Source organism: Vicugna pacos, chromosome 6 (assembly GCF_048564905.1).
Source record: "Vicugna pacos chromosome 6, VicPac4, whole genome shotgun sequence".
In the NCBI taxonomy this organism is placed as follows: Eukaryota; Metazoa; Chordata; class Mammalia; order Artiodactyla; family Camelidae; genus Vicugna; species Vicugna pacos.
In genome coordinates this window covers 94,211,737-94,225,457 of record NC_132992.1, presented here as the reverse complement: position 1 = coordinate 94,225,457, position 13,721 = coordinate 94,211,737, and the positions used below count along the sequence as shown (strand labels likewise).

The 13,721-nt window shown below is 47.8% G+C and overlaps 1 protein-coding gene across 6 annotated transcripts in view; it reads right to left on the bottom strand.

Moving 5' to 3' along the window:
• Positions 1-13,721, bottom strand: part of TDRD9 (tudor domain containing 9) — an 84,563-nt gene that overhangs the window by 57,961 nt on the left and 12,881 nt on the right. For 4 of the 6 annotated variants that reach the window (XR_012073852.1, XM_072963831.1, XM_072963834.1 and 1 more), the window contains exons 2-7: positions 13,092-13,198; positions 7,392-7,489; positions 5,748-5,969; positions 5,110-5,232; positions 3,932-4,012; positions 1,254-1,418 (exon numbers count right to left, since the gene is read on the bottom strand). Coding sequence is in view for 5 of the 6 variants with exons in the window: in XM_072963831.1 (XP_072819932.1) it covers positions 1,254-1,418; positions 3,932-4,012; positions 5,110-5,232; positions 5,748-5,969; positions 7,392-7,489; positions 13,092-13,198 (796 nt within the window). In the remaining variant the exon portion in view is untranslated. The remainder of the gene's footprint in view (positions 1-1,253; positions 1,419-3,931; positions 4,013-5,109; positions 5,233-5,747; positions 5,970-7,391; positions 7,490-13,091; positions 13,199-13,721) is intronic. The other 2 variants (XM_072963833.1, XM_072963835.1) reach the window with 2 other exon arrangements.

Genomic DNA, 13,721 nt, shown 5'->3' with positions numbered 1-13,721 from the left:
GACAAAATATGTCTCTAGCGTCAGACGAACCCTAGTCAGCCAGTGCACTTCAGCAGAGACTGTTTCCGTTAACACTACAGATGCTTTCAATGAAAGTCAAACTCCTGTACAGAGCAATAAGGTAGCGTCCACCAAAATGCCAAAAGCACACAGCCTTCGACCCAGTAATTCCATTGCCAGGAACTTACATTGTAGGAAGGCGTAACCTAAGCAGGGGACCTTGAGAGGGGCGTGTTACTCCCCAGGGATGTCTAGAAACATTTTTGGTTGTCACAAGGGGTGGGGGGGTAGGGGAGCCCAACTTGCATCTGGTGAGTCAAGGCCAGCAACACTATTAAATATTAAACATGCTGCAACATACAGGACAGCCCCCACCACAGAGGATTATCAGGCCCAAAATGCCAACTTGTGCTGAGGTAAGAACCCTGGCCCACAAGATACGCTCTCACATGTTCAAAGATGTTCTATTCACACTGCTTTTAGTAAGACCAGAAACACTAGACATTAAATAAAGAATACTCTTTGTATTTATATTCATACGGAAGAGCATTACGTGGCTCTAAAGAGGGAACGAAGAAACCATACACTGACATGTAAGAGACATGAAAAGGTAAGTGAAACACTCATGACACACGCAGAACCCTGCCACTCTGTGAAAGAGAGAAACAATATACTCACTTTACTGGTACAGGAAGGGCCCACAAGAAATTAACAACAGAGTTTTCCCACTGGTCGGGGAGCGGGGCGGGCAGAGGACAGGAGCAGGAAGCAGGTGTTTTACACCTGCACGTGCTGCCTGACTCCCAACCCTGCAAGGGCACGAGCCACACGAGAACAACTGTAAATCAACTGCACCTTTCACAACAGCAGACCACCCGGTTCTCCACTGTTCCCACACGCGATCCTCCCTCCGTTGAGAGCACTGCAACTTAGAAAATTCGAGTTTAACCAAAATAAAACTTGAAATAAAATTATCTCCCACTTCCAGGTGAATCTACAATTTTGCACCTGACCCAAATCTGACATTTTATTCTTCAACAATAACAAAGTACAAATCCAGTTCCAACACTTTTCACAGGGACATATGATGTGAGCGCCTGCTATGCCCACAGCCGACGCGCCGGGGCTGTCCTTCCCCTGTTCTTCCCCAGTCCCTCCACGCCGTCCCCCTGCCCCAACAGAGCCTTGCAACTGTAGCTAACGCGTGCAGGTTTGATCAAATACTAGGAAAGAAACAATGCATGCCCACACACCCTGTTGTGATGAATGTGCTCCAGATCATCAAGATAATACTCTTCGATGGAATAGGGCTTTCCTTCCACTTCAAAAATATATGCAGGGCTCATCTTGTTCTGAACAGGAATGGCAAAGTAGTCCGCAAATTCCTCGCAGTTGATGGTGGCTGACATCAGGATCACCTGCAGGGCAAGAGCAACCACTGAAACAAACAAAACAGTGGTAACAATAACAACTGAAATGAAACACTTTGAAAATTCCAGGCTTGTCTTCCATTTTAACAAGTTTCTAAACTTTAGCTGAAGACTTCGATTTGACCTCTCGTGTAACACACATTATTACAGCTTAAAGAATGCTCAGAGATGCCAAGTTTTACTATCTCCCTTCAAATACATTATCAAGTGAAAACTACATCTCCGCAATAAAGCTTCATTATAACCATTTACCTAGAAGGACACTTTGCATCAGAAAACCAAGTTAAGACAGAATAAGCTACTAGAGGATATTCTAGAAAAGTGCAGGAGTAAAAGCAGCAAAGAGGAAGAAGACAAGGGCTCCGGGAGACGGTGACCCCGTGCCAAGAAGGTGGAGCAGCCCAGAGGGCCCCCAGCCGACCATGGCGGGGGTCGGGCTCCAGGACTCACTGCAGGTGTCAGTTCTGCCAAAAAGCAGACACGGGGTGATGCCCTCAGGACACTCAGCCACGGACGCCAGCAGCCAGCACCCACAGCCCATCGGATGTGCCCTGGAGGAGGCGGCAGCATGACAAGGCCTCACCGCCCATCGTCTCCAGAATGCTAAGCGGGAGGCACATGCACCATCTTCTGCATGTCTGTGGCATCACTCTCAGCAGAAACAAAAACTTCATATGGCACAGCTACGGGGTAAATAAAACATCTGTATTTTTCCCTCTGTTGTTAGAGACAAATGTCCAAACCATGCTGACTAGAACTGGCTGGGATGAGGTGCCTGCAGTGAGAAGAAAGGCCCTGAGAAGCCACGAGGGGTAAGAACGGCCCCAGGGCACACCCCGCCCTGCAGGTGATCTCTGTCTCCTAAGGACCGCTGAGGCTAGGGAACCGCAGGGCTGCTGTTCTACTGAGGCAGCAAAAATGTGAGGCCCGATCTGGGCAGCCAGAGCAGCCAGCAGTACACGTGGCTACCAGCTTCCCCATGGGTCACCCTCCCCCAGGCGCCCCTCCTCTGCCTCCCCTCCAGACAGCTCAGCAGCCTGCCTGACACCGGCTTGTCCAGGGTGCGGCTGTGCTGAGTCTGACCAGCCGGCCCTGACAGCAGGCCCAGTCGGCTGAGTGATGGCACAAAGCCAGGGGGCTCTAAAGGTCTGGGTGTGGAGTGGATTGGGAGAGCCAAAGGCCCACCCGCCCAGGTTCCTGCATCCAGGACTCTGACAGCAGCTCTCTTCTTGAAAGCAATAAAAGAGGAATTTCTGAGAATTTCAGAAGACTTACTGACAGTTAAGTTATAAAGAACTTGACTTCTAATATTTTAGCCCTACATTTGTAAGACATTTATAAGACTCTCTATTTAGAAAATACTCTGCTTCATGTATTTTGAAAAATCATGAAAACACTGGAACTGACAGTTCCTACTACTCATACAATAGGTACCAAATTTCTGACCATCATTGTTAGCAGTTTGGTATATTTTTTAAAATTCACTAATATTCTCAACTCTCTTTACTACTGAAAATTGAAAAAACATGTAACCAAGTCATTATCTTAGAGTGAAAAAGTGAAGTCTTAAGATGACAAACAAGAAAGGTCTCGATCTATTGAACAATTTTTAATGTCATCTTTAAAAACTAATGAAATAGCCAAATTCTCTCATTCACCTTGCAGTCATCTCAAGCAATGAGACAACTGTCTATTGCAAATTTCAGCTTCCATTTACTTAGCGCCCACCAGGTGGGACCATGAGCACCCTAAGGCTGACAGCCCCACCATGAGAGTTGGGGGAGAGGGAAGAAATGTCTCCCTGAGTTAACAAAGAGATAAAAGCCTTCAAGACAAAACCCTTTGTGACTCAGAGGCAGCTGGTCTGCAGTGGCAGCGCACCCTTCCCGGCCCTTCATGAAGCTGTTTCCAAAAGACCCCTCCCTCCCTGCTCAGCATCGCTGTGTTGACCTATGTTTAAATCACGTAATTATTATAAACCCTTTGCTATTTTGGCTTAGTTTACATCCTCCTCCTTTTTGTTCAAATAAAGTGTAAAGAATATTTACCATTCCCACAGACTTTTAGTTAACCCACAACTTAAGTCTCCTATAACAACAGTGCACAGAACAGTTCTCAAACTTCAGTGATTTGGTGCTACTTTTAAAACAAAGATTGAAGGTAGAGGCACATATCTTCCAATTACGGTACTTGTTCAACCAAAATCAGTACTCTAATTCTCAGCATTTCGTTAGCGTCAACTACTATTAGATCCTTTTCTGAAGCCTGGAGAATATTTTACAATTTAATGCAACATAGTAACCAAGAAGTATTCCTCAGTCTTATTCTAAGAGAATGCCCATTAGCCAGCTTCCAAGCAAGATGTGTAGGACTACACAGGAAAATTAATAATTAATGTTAAGAGTCACTGCTTTCAACTATTTCTGTTAAAATAAAGAGAAACAAAACTACGTAATAACTCTTAACCCTAAATGTTTCAGTACTCATAAAATCAACTTTACCTTCACAAAACGTGAATTTGTTCTTAAAAGTTTACGAACTACCAACAACAGGAAATCCATTTCTTCAGTCCGCTCGTGTACCTACAAAACAAAAAGGGGGCCCCCACATGCCCTCAAGCAAGACCCACGCCACTGCTGAACGAGCAGAGGAAAAGGGGTTCCAACGTGCACAGGAGGCTGGGGACGAGGTCTCTCTGCTCAACGCAGCTCCTCGGGAAGCTCGGATTACCCCCAGGTAAGGAGGACCAAGAAAACAGCCCACAAACCGGAAGGCACCCCAGGGGCACGCAGCCACTGCCCCCCTCGGGGCTTCTCTCTAGGGCCCTGCTGGCACGGAGCAGAGTAATGTTTAGCAGTCTCGGCCCTGTCCACTGAGTGCCAACAGTGCCCCCAGATGATAACAAAACCCATCCCTACCACAGAGAACCACAGGACAACTCCCTACAGCACCCCGGCCTACTGCTCAGCTCTGTGCAGTCTCCTGTTACACGACTTCAGCAAGTAAGTGCTGTGCCCGGGCAGGAGCGTGTCCCCCAACAGGACACGCCTCGTGGTGTGCAGGACTGCAGTTCACAAGGGCGGCCCTGGAGAGCTGGCTTGGTCAGTAACAGGTGCCCCAAAACTGGGAGAGGCGCTGGGCCCCCCCAGGGAGCACTGCAGCAGCACCCGGGGCAGTGGGGTGGGGGCTCTCCTGGGGACTGTAACTCAAGAGCTCTATGCCTGGGGAAAGCAGCTGCTTCACAGCCCTCCTCAGACAGACACCTTCCAGGCCGCCCGACCAAGACCACACGGAGTCCCCAGCTCCCAAACCCCACCCACCCCGCCCCGGAAGAGCTGACACCAAGAGCCAAGTCACCCATGGCTGTATTCCTACCACCGAGTGAGGCTCCCCGACACACCAGGGGACAGGAGATTCTCTGCTGGATCATTTTCACAAAAACAGGTGCCAAATTTGACCTGCTTTCTAAACAAGGAATCTTTTCATAGTCCTCAACCTCCCCACCCACATTTTGGAAGAAAGAGCAAAAGATAAAAACAGAAAATCAACATTTTTAAGTAGAATAAGCAGATACAGACCCGAAATACTTTTTGACACTTTACGAGTAGGGGACGGTCACAGCAACCTTCACTGTGCTCTCTGGTGAAAGAAGAACAGGAACCTGGGGGGGGGCACTCACTTCATCGATGAAGACATGCGTGAACTCCATCAAGCTCTTGGCGCTGACGACTTTCTGAAGCAGGACCCCAGTGGTCATGTACACTAACTTGGTGTCTTCCGTTGCTACTTTCTCCAGCCCCACCTACAATTGGGGAAGGAAAAAAGAAAGTAGAAAGTTTTCAAATTTAATGGTTCACATTTAACTACCCTTCATAATGAAGGTAAGAAAGGGAATTAAAGAAATTATTATCTATCACAAAAAATATAGGATCCAAATTAAAGCTGAAATTCTAGAGTTGATTTTTGCTTGCTTGTTTGGTGATGGGGGAGAATCTGACTTCTCCTGTCATGCTGCCCACGTCATTCTGATGTTAAGACAATTGTGTATGAAGACACTTTCTACTTACAAAGATATAATCAAAAGAAAAAATCATAAAAGCCATGAGTCTGAGAATTTTCACCTCTCTATTCAACTGAGAAAGAAATTAAATTTATTTTCAGGACATTCAGAGTTTCACTGTTTTTAAAATTATTCCACATTTCTGCTCTATAAGCAACTGCTTTCAGCTTAATTTCCAGCAGAAAACATTCACATCCTATCATGGACTTACAGAAACAAAAAGTCAACAAGGAGAGAGCCGGTTCTCCCTGTCCCACCTGATAGCCCACTAGACCACCCAGAGTCCAGGCGCGCTCTCTACTGATCCAGCGGGCGATGCTGCTGGCCCCTATCTTGCGGGGCTGGGTGACCACGATGTTGCAGTAGGCGGAGCGCTCAACGTAGTGATCCAGGATGTACTGCGGGAGCTGAGTGCTCTTACCGCTGCCCGTGGCACCATGTATGATTACCACAGAGTTACTTTCTATCAAAGAAATGACCTACGATTAAAAAGAAAGTCTTTCAAAATTGCCACAAGTTTAAAAATGATGTAAAGTGTTACCTATGAACCAAAAGCTGTGTCTCGGGGGGTGGGGGGAGGGTACAGTTCAGAGCAGAGCACATGCTCAGCCGGCACACGGTCCTGGGTTCCAGCCACAGCAAAATTGCACCTCAAAAAGACCTTCAGGATTGATTTTCTTTTCCTCCTTAGAAGCTAAATTATTATTAACCACCTAAACATCACAAGAGAGCAAGAAGGTTACCAGTGGCTACCACACTTGAAACCAGTTTGACCACTGGGACCAGTAACCAGTAGCTCCGGAAACCCAGGCCAAGTTCATGGCCTCTAGGTCTCCATCTCTTCACTCATAAAAGTGAAAATACCGAAATGAATTCTATAGCTCTCACTGTCTAAATTTCTATTATTTTTAAATTGTGTAATGAACCTCCGTGTAATTCTACTGAGAAACATGAAAACACAGCTGTTATTACACTGACGTGGTTTTAAATTTTCATGTGAAATTCTTCACACACATTTTTAAACAATTAACCTCCACTGTTCCACGTACAGACTAGATGGAGCATTTTTAGACCTCCAATCCAATTCCTCCCCACCACTCCCCTACATTTATTTAAGCTCTTATCACTCGAGCAATTGCTACCATCAGGGAGTACAAATTATTTTGAATACTAGTCTCTTAAAAATTAATAAAAATCTACTCAAGTTGTGTGATTCAATCTAAAATAAAATAAAAATTAAATTTAGAACATTTACAGTTTAATCTACAGCCACTCCTTCCACCAGTATAGTTAATAAAGGTTTCAATACACTTACTTTTAACCACATTTAGTAACATGTAACTAATTAAAAACTTAACCATCTTGCTGTCATATCTGTCCCGACACTGTTCCTAAAATGATCTATCAATGACTGATCAATCACTAGGCAGAAAACCCAGCAAAAGCATAAGGAAACCCCAGCGGAATGCTAGAGAGGAGCACGGCCAGGGGGTGTTACTTGCTTTATAAAAAGACTGGGCAAGGGGTGTGGGTGTAGCTCGGCGGGAGTGTGTGTGCTTGGCGTGCATGAGGTCCTGGGTTCCATCCCCAGTGCCTCCATTAAGGGGAAAAAGAAAAAAGACTGGGCAGCGAGCTCTTTCAAGCAGCAGCTCTCCCGGGACAAGCAGGTGTTTACTCACACCTACTTCAGAGGAAGGAGGACTAGGTGAAGAGCTAACATCGGGAGATGCGCTCAGGGGATGCCTGAACAAATGAAGCATGGCCGAAGGAGGCCCATCAACACAGCTACTGCACAGAGCACCTCCCTGGTGCCCACCCAGCCCTGCAGGCTGGAAACCAAAGCGACGGCCCGGGGCATCTACTCAAACAACAAAACCACATTACGATGAAAACCACCTTACCTCTTCCTTACATCGATTTACAGGCAAATCGGGGTACTTATACGTTGTGTCTGGGATGCATATCACGTTGCTTGGTTTAGCTGAAGGCGGCCGTGGACCTGGATTCAGACAAAATAAACACACACAACGGTGCTTCTTATCTGAAAAAGTGTGATCAACCCAAAGCTGTACCTAATCTCACTGACCCCGCACCTACAGCAGCTACACTCGTACGCACACACCCACTGGCCCACACCCTGCTGGCCAGCACCGCAAGCAGGGCAGTGCCCACCGCACGCCACTGCCGCACACAAAGCGCGGTCAGCCCTCCACCGGCCATCAGCACGGCAGGCCCAGCACCACCTTCTAAGACAAAAGGCCTGCAGGGCACGGCGCTCGTCGCCTGAAAACGGCACTGAAGTGGCTAGCTCAAAGGATAAACGTTTATTTGAAATTTCACACCAGTTTGTTGAGTGTTCAGTCCCTGCTACTGACGCAGATCGGCAGCAGACGGTCAACCACCACTCCCGACCAGCCATCGGGAAAGGGTGCCTCCGCTCTGGTAAGGACACAGCGGGGCGCCCCACCAGGCCTCACTACACAATGTCCTCTTGTACGTGCAGGTGCCACTTTCCACCGATGCCATGAATTCTCGACAAACCGACAAATCATCAAAATTCACAGGATACAAACTTTCATTGGGAAATAATTTTTACTCCCCAAATAAACTTTGAAGCTTCCTTGTCTCTCCCAAACTCAGGCCTGTGCTCATTCCCCTCCAGGTCTGCCCGCTTTCACTTTTCTGCCCCAGCACCCCCTATGTGCTCTGCCGTCACCCCTCCCGCCTGATGGGCGTGCACCCACGCTCTGCTTGGCTCCCCCGCACCCTCCCCCACATATATCCTCAGTTCCATAATTGGTCTAACAACATATAATTGAAACATGGCCGTTTTCCTCTGGTTGAATCGAGATGTGCAGTACTTGTTCTGAGAAGGAAGAGCAGGAGCCAGTTCTGCTGCCTCTCAAAGCAATACAGCCTCTTTGTGGACAAGTGTTCCTCCTAGGGCATCACTGGCACTGGTCCCGGGAGAAAATTCTCAAAGTCCTTCCCCAACAGCCCTCTAGCCGTCTAGTCAACCTCGCTACTAATCACCAAACTCTAAACCTGCATTTTCTTTCCGCTTTCATGTCTTGTCTCCTTTCGTTACTCCTCTCAGCTTCCAAAAAACACAGTCCCTGACGCCATCCCATTTTCCCTACTGCTGTACTTAATCCCAGTCCCACCCCTGCCAGAAGCTCTCTCAGCTAAAAAGTTCTTAAAATTAACCATGCTACCTTCAAAACACCGAGTTTGAGCAAAATTCAGTGTGTGAACAGTTCCTAACTTACAAATGGTTTCAACATTTTATTAAATTATTTGCAATTCCGAATGGTGGCGGGGTATCCAGCTGGCCCACCAGTGGGAGGCCTAGAGAATCCCTGCACAAGGAGCGGAAAGCAAGTCCTCCCGCTCGGGCTGGTAGGCCTGTCCATCAGCAACAGGCCTTTTTTAACATAAAGGAAAGGGATGAGACTCCACAGAGCTCAGGAAACAGGAGACAGAGGGAAGGCCTCCTGAGCAGGACTCCACTGGGAGATGCAGTGATAAGCAGTGGGGCACAGAGTGGGGGGTGAGCCATCGGGACGCCCTGCACAGGGGGAGGGACGTGACAGCCCTTTACAAAGACAAAAAGGCAGAAGCCACATTTCATGCTCTGGGACTTTCAGCCATGGCTCGCGGTGCTGCTGAACGAGCCACCACTCCGACAGCACCGATGGGACCTGCACTCCTTGATGACATGCACTTTGAAGGTTGCTACTTAAAGACAAAAACGCTACAAGAAAAAAATTCCCAGAGTCCTAACCGTACTGTCTAAACCGCAGCCCTTCCTCTGTGTGACATAAAACACAGTCTGACGTTTCCAGGTCAGTGGCTGAAGCCGCCCCAGCACAAATCAAGTCCTGCCTCCACGTCCGCTGCCAGAGGGAAGACAGGAAACCAAAGAGGGACACGTCCACGCCATGCAGCTCTGTCGTCTGTGCAGCAGTGACCAAACCAAGGTAGGTGACCAGGAAAACACCATGGGTACACCTCAAAGAGAAAAACCTGGATCATTTAAGGCAAATCAACAAACTATATACAGCAAAGTACATTCCAAAAATGACGTGCGAAATACCTCAACTTCAAAATCTGCTGTCTTTATTTTCCTGTTATCTCTTTATCCTAAGCTAGTACAATTCAAGTATTTCATGTGAGCTGGAAAAACTGGAGACCATGAAAATTGCTAGTTTCTCCTTACTAAGTCACCCTCCTCTATTACCATCAACCAAGGATAAAATCTAACCAAAAAATTCAACAGCTCTGGGTTCCAAACAGTGTAAAACAGATTTTAAATGGAGAACAGAATAACATTACTTACCATAAAATCTAGACATTGTACACTATAGAAAGTAAGTGTAATTACTACATTACTGATTTAACCATAAAATTAAATCTTCAAAATAAATAATTACATATCACTTTCTCCAAGTATGGGATGGTATTCCAAATACAAAATTAAACTTAATTTGAATGTTTCTCTTTTCAGTTATTAAAATACCACACAGGCGAGGCCATTCTCTTACACCCAGAAGAAAAGCCATAAAAGGATAGAAACAACCACCAAAAATACCACCAAATTAAAAGGGAGGTGGCACGGAGGCGTTTAACCACAGCCTAAACATGCCGCCCAAGACGCGTTCAAAGCTGCCATGTGAAAGCGGCAGACACCTGCAGGAGCCCACGACTGGAGCCAAGCTCCAGCTGCCCAGAAATGCTATTAAATCTCAGTTACTTAAAAGTGATTTACCTTTAACTATATAAAACCATTCTAATGTAATCCACAGAAATTCACTGAATGTGTTCTTGGATTCCTACTTAGAAATAGTTTTTTTAAGTTACGTAGATGAAGTAACACCTGCATCACACCAAAAGCAGAAGTGCGTTATAACTGGATGTAACATGTTCACGCTGGAATCGGCAGCGCTGGCCTGGAATTGGAGGTACAGGTGTGATCTCACGGTGTCAGCGCACGCACACATGTGCACATGTGTGACAGCCTCGCCGCATGCTCCAACAACACGGGGCACCTCCTGGCTTCCCGCGGCCCCTCTCCTCCCTCCCACCTGAATCCACGTGTCACCAGGCCCTGTCCCGTCCGTCTCACCACTGCTCCCCACCTCGCCGCCATCACCCCACCACCATCACCCCGCCATCTCCCTCCAGTCTCGCCTGGACGAGGGCAGCTCCTCCCGACTCTCCCCTCAGGTCTGCTCTGGCCACTCTAATCCAGTCCCTCCAGGGCAGCCAGAGTGGTCTTTCAAAGAGAAGTCTAATCACGGGACACCTCTCCTCCCTTCACACTCCGCCCAAGAGAGGCCTAGAACTTCAGCAGCTCCCCACGCTCTGGGCACTGAGACCACAGGCCTGGCAGCCCCGGTGCCTCAGCCCCGCCCGGCCCCACCGGCCAGGCTGCTGCTCCCGCACAGACCACAGATCCGCACGGCCAGGCTCCCCCAGTGCCGACTGCCAGGAGTCTGCATGCCGTCAGGACTGGTGCCCTGGAGGCCCCGTCACTCCCTCCCTGGCTCACTGCCCCTTTCCCACGGCTTCCGGCCACACCTCCTGCTGCTGGCTCTGGGCCTCCCACCGCCTCTCTCACCAGCTGTAAGGACACTGGCCCACCGGACAAGCTCCCCACACAGGCTCCCCAACTCGATCGGAGTGGCAAACCCTCTCACCACATGACCTCATATGCTGGGGATTGGGACGGGGACCTCTACTGAGCGCTATTACTCAGCCTACAACAGATCCTGGCCAGGCCCACCCACCCCAGCAATATCTCGGGTCCCCCTGCACCAGGGCCGGGCACCAGGCTCCTCCTGGCACAGGCCTGCTGCACGCCCCCGCCTGTCCCGCCTGCCTGTGCCACCTCCACTAAGTCTCCAGCTCCAGGCTCAACTGTAACTCTCCCGACCTCCCCGCTCAGGTCAGCATCCCTTGTCCTCGTTCCCCACAGAGCTATCTTTCAGAGCACTTACCTTCAAAAGCAGTCACCTGTGTAACTACATGATTAAATGAGATCTCCATGAGAGAAGGGACAAAGTCTTTTAAGTTTATACCTTTGGTGCCTCATACAGGCACTGACACACATCGTGATGAACACTGAGTGACTCCAAGTGCAGCCACAGCTGGACATGACCCCCTTGTGAAAAGCTCCAAATACATTAAGATGCCGTGGACAGAGGAAGCAACAGCAGCTTCAGACAGGAATCCAAGTCAGGAGTTATGAGAGCAGACACTCGACTGGCAGGGGCTCATTCATGCCCTAGCTACACAGCGGGATCTGTGGGCAGGCCCCAGCGCCACTGTGCATGGGTGTGACGGAAGGGCCGCATCATCGAGTCATCTGAAAACGACACACCTCCCCAGAGGGAAGCAGTAAACAATGGCGTCTCTCCACAGTAACACATACAGTTTGTCGGGCCTCCATCCAAGCTGCACGTGCCCCCACACAGACAGAATCACCGCTCCTCTGCTCACTGGTATTTACGAGGCTTCCAAGGCTTCCCTCAGATAAGCCACGAGGAAACGGAAGTTCTTCTGAGGACTGTGTTGTGCTTTCCCTAGCATAAGTCAATGCTGGATGGAGGACACACAACTTCTGGTAGTAACACACTGAGTTGTTCAGACAGTACTCCTCCTGAGGGCAACTAGAGACACTTAAGGAAATATACAAACATCATCTTAGGAAAACGGAAGGAATGGCGAGCCAGAGAGGAGACACCAGGCCAAAGTCTAACAAGGCAGGAGTCCGGAGAGGGAGACGAGGAGTGGAAGCCGCTTCTACCTTGGGCGAAAGGCAAACAATTAGAAACCAACCTGAACACAGTACAGTGACCGAAACATGAACACAGAGCTAAGCGAGAGAGTGGGGCACAGGTAACGGCTCAGAGTTTTCCAGAACTGATGGAGATACCAATATTCCACACTGTCAAGAAGCCCAGACAAGTCCCAAGAACAAGGATGAATATTCTACTGCGTGTGGGCTGCACTTCATAACTGTCAGAAACGCTAAAACGAGGAGGTAAACACTACCCTGACCCCAACTTCCACCCCTCAGCCTGACCACATGTACACAGGGTGAGAGGACAGGAGGCGGGACGTCCTGATCGAATCGGCAGGAAGTCTACAGCAGCTGACCTCTTATACGGCAAAAAACCAAAACCTGACTTCTGCCATACAACTAGGGCCTAGTGCTAATGAGATAATCAGCTCAGAGAAAGAAACCACATACTCACACTTCTACCTTTTATTTTACATATTTCTGCGTTATTTAAAATTTTGTTTTAATACATTGATTGTTATTTAAAAACTATAATAATTTTTAACAATTTTAAGTAATTCTAATTAACAGTAGAGTAAGGGACCATTATTAGTCTTCCAAGGAACAGACTATTGAGAAAAAAAAGAGCAATTTACAAACATCATATACTCACCCCCCTCCCAAAAAAATCCTGAATCCAGCATGGATTCTTTATTGACACAATACCACATTTCTTAAAGACTTTTAAGAACTTAATGTTTTAACGCGTGAACAACTCACACATCATATTTTACGACATTTAAAGACGCCTGTTTACCTGGCCCCCTGGTTGAATGATCACTGCCATACATATCCAATTCTCGTGCTTCAAGCTGTCTGTATTTGTTAATATACTCCGTTTCTGGGCTCGCCTGGCTAAGTGGCCTGCAAAGAATATTAAAAGTTAGTGTATATACTCTTTACAAAAAGCCAAGAAATTCCCAAATGCTAGAGGAATTCTTAGTTACTTTTACATTAACTTCTAGCAGGAAAAAATGCGAACTGTCAATAAACAAATGAAAATACACTCAAATTCACAGTCACCAAATAGATGCAAGTTAAAACAACGAGAAACTTTTTTTCATCCTCCAAATTGGCAAAATGAACGAATATTCTTAGATTATGAGGAGAGGGTGGTGAGTGAGTATGGCCGTTTATCCCACAGGGCAATCTACCAGCGCCTACCGAAACTCCAAACAGGCGGACACTTGTCCCTGTGCAGCTCCCCGAGAGCAGAGGCAGCACGTGCACAGCCCCGTGCAGAGGCTGCAGGGCTTCAGAACGAGCCCCTAGAATGTGCCACTTCTGCACAAGGAGTACTTTGAACTAAAGTCAGTTAAGGCCCTGAGAGTTCAAGAGAGACTACTGTCCCTGCCCTAACTACCTAGAAGAATTTAAATTGGGAGTT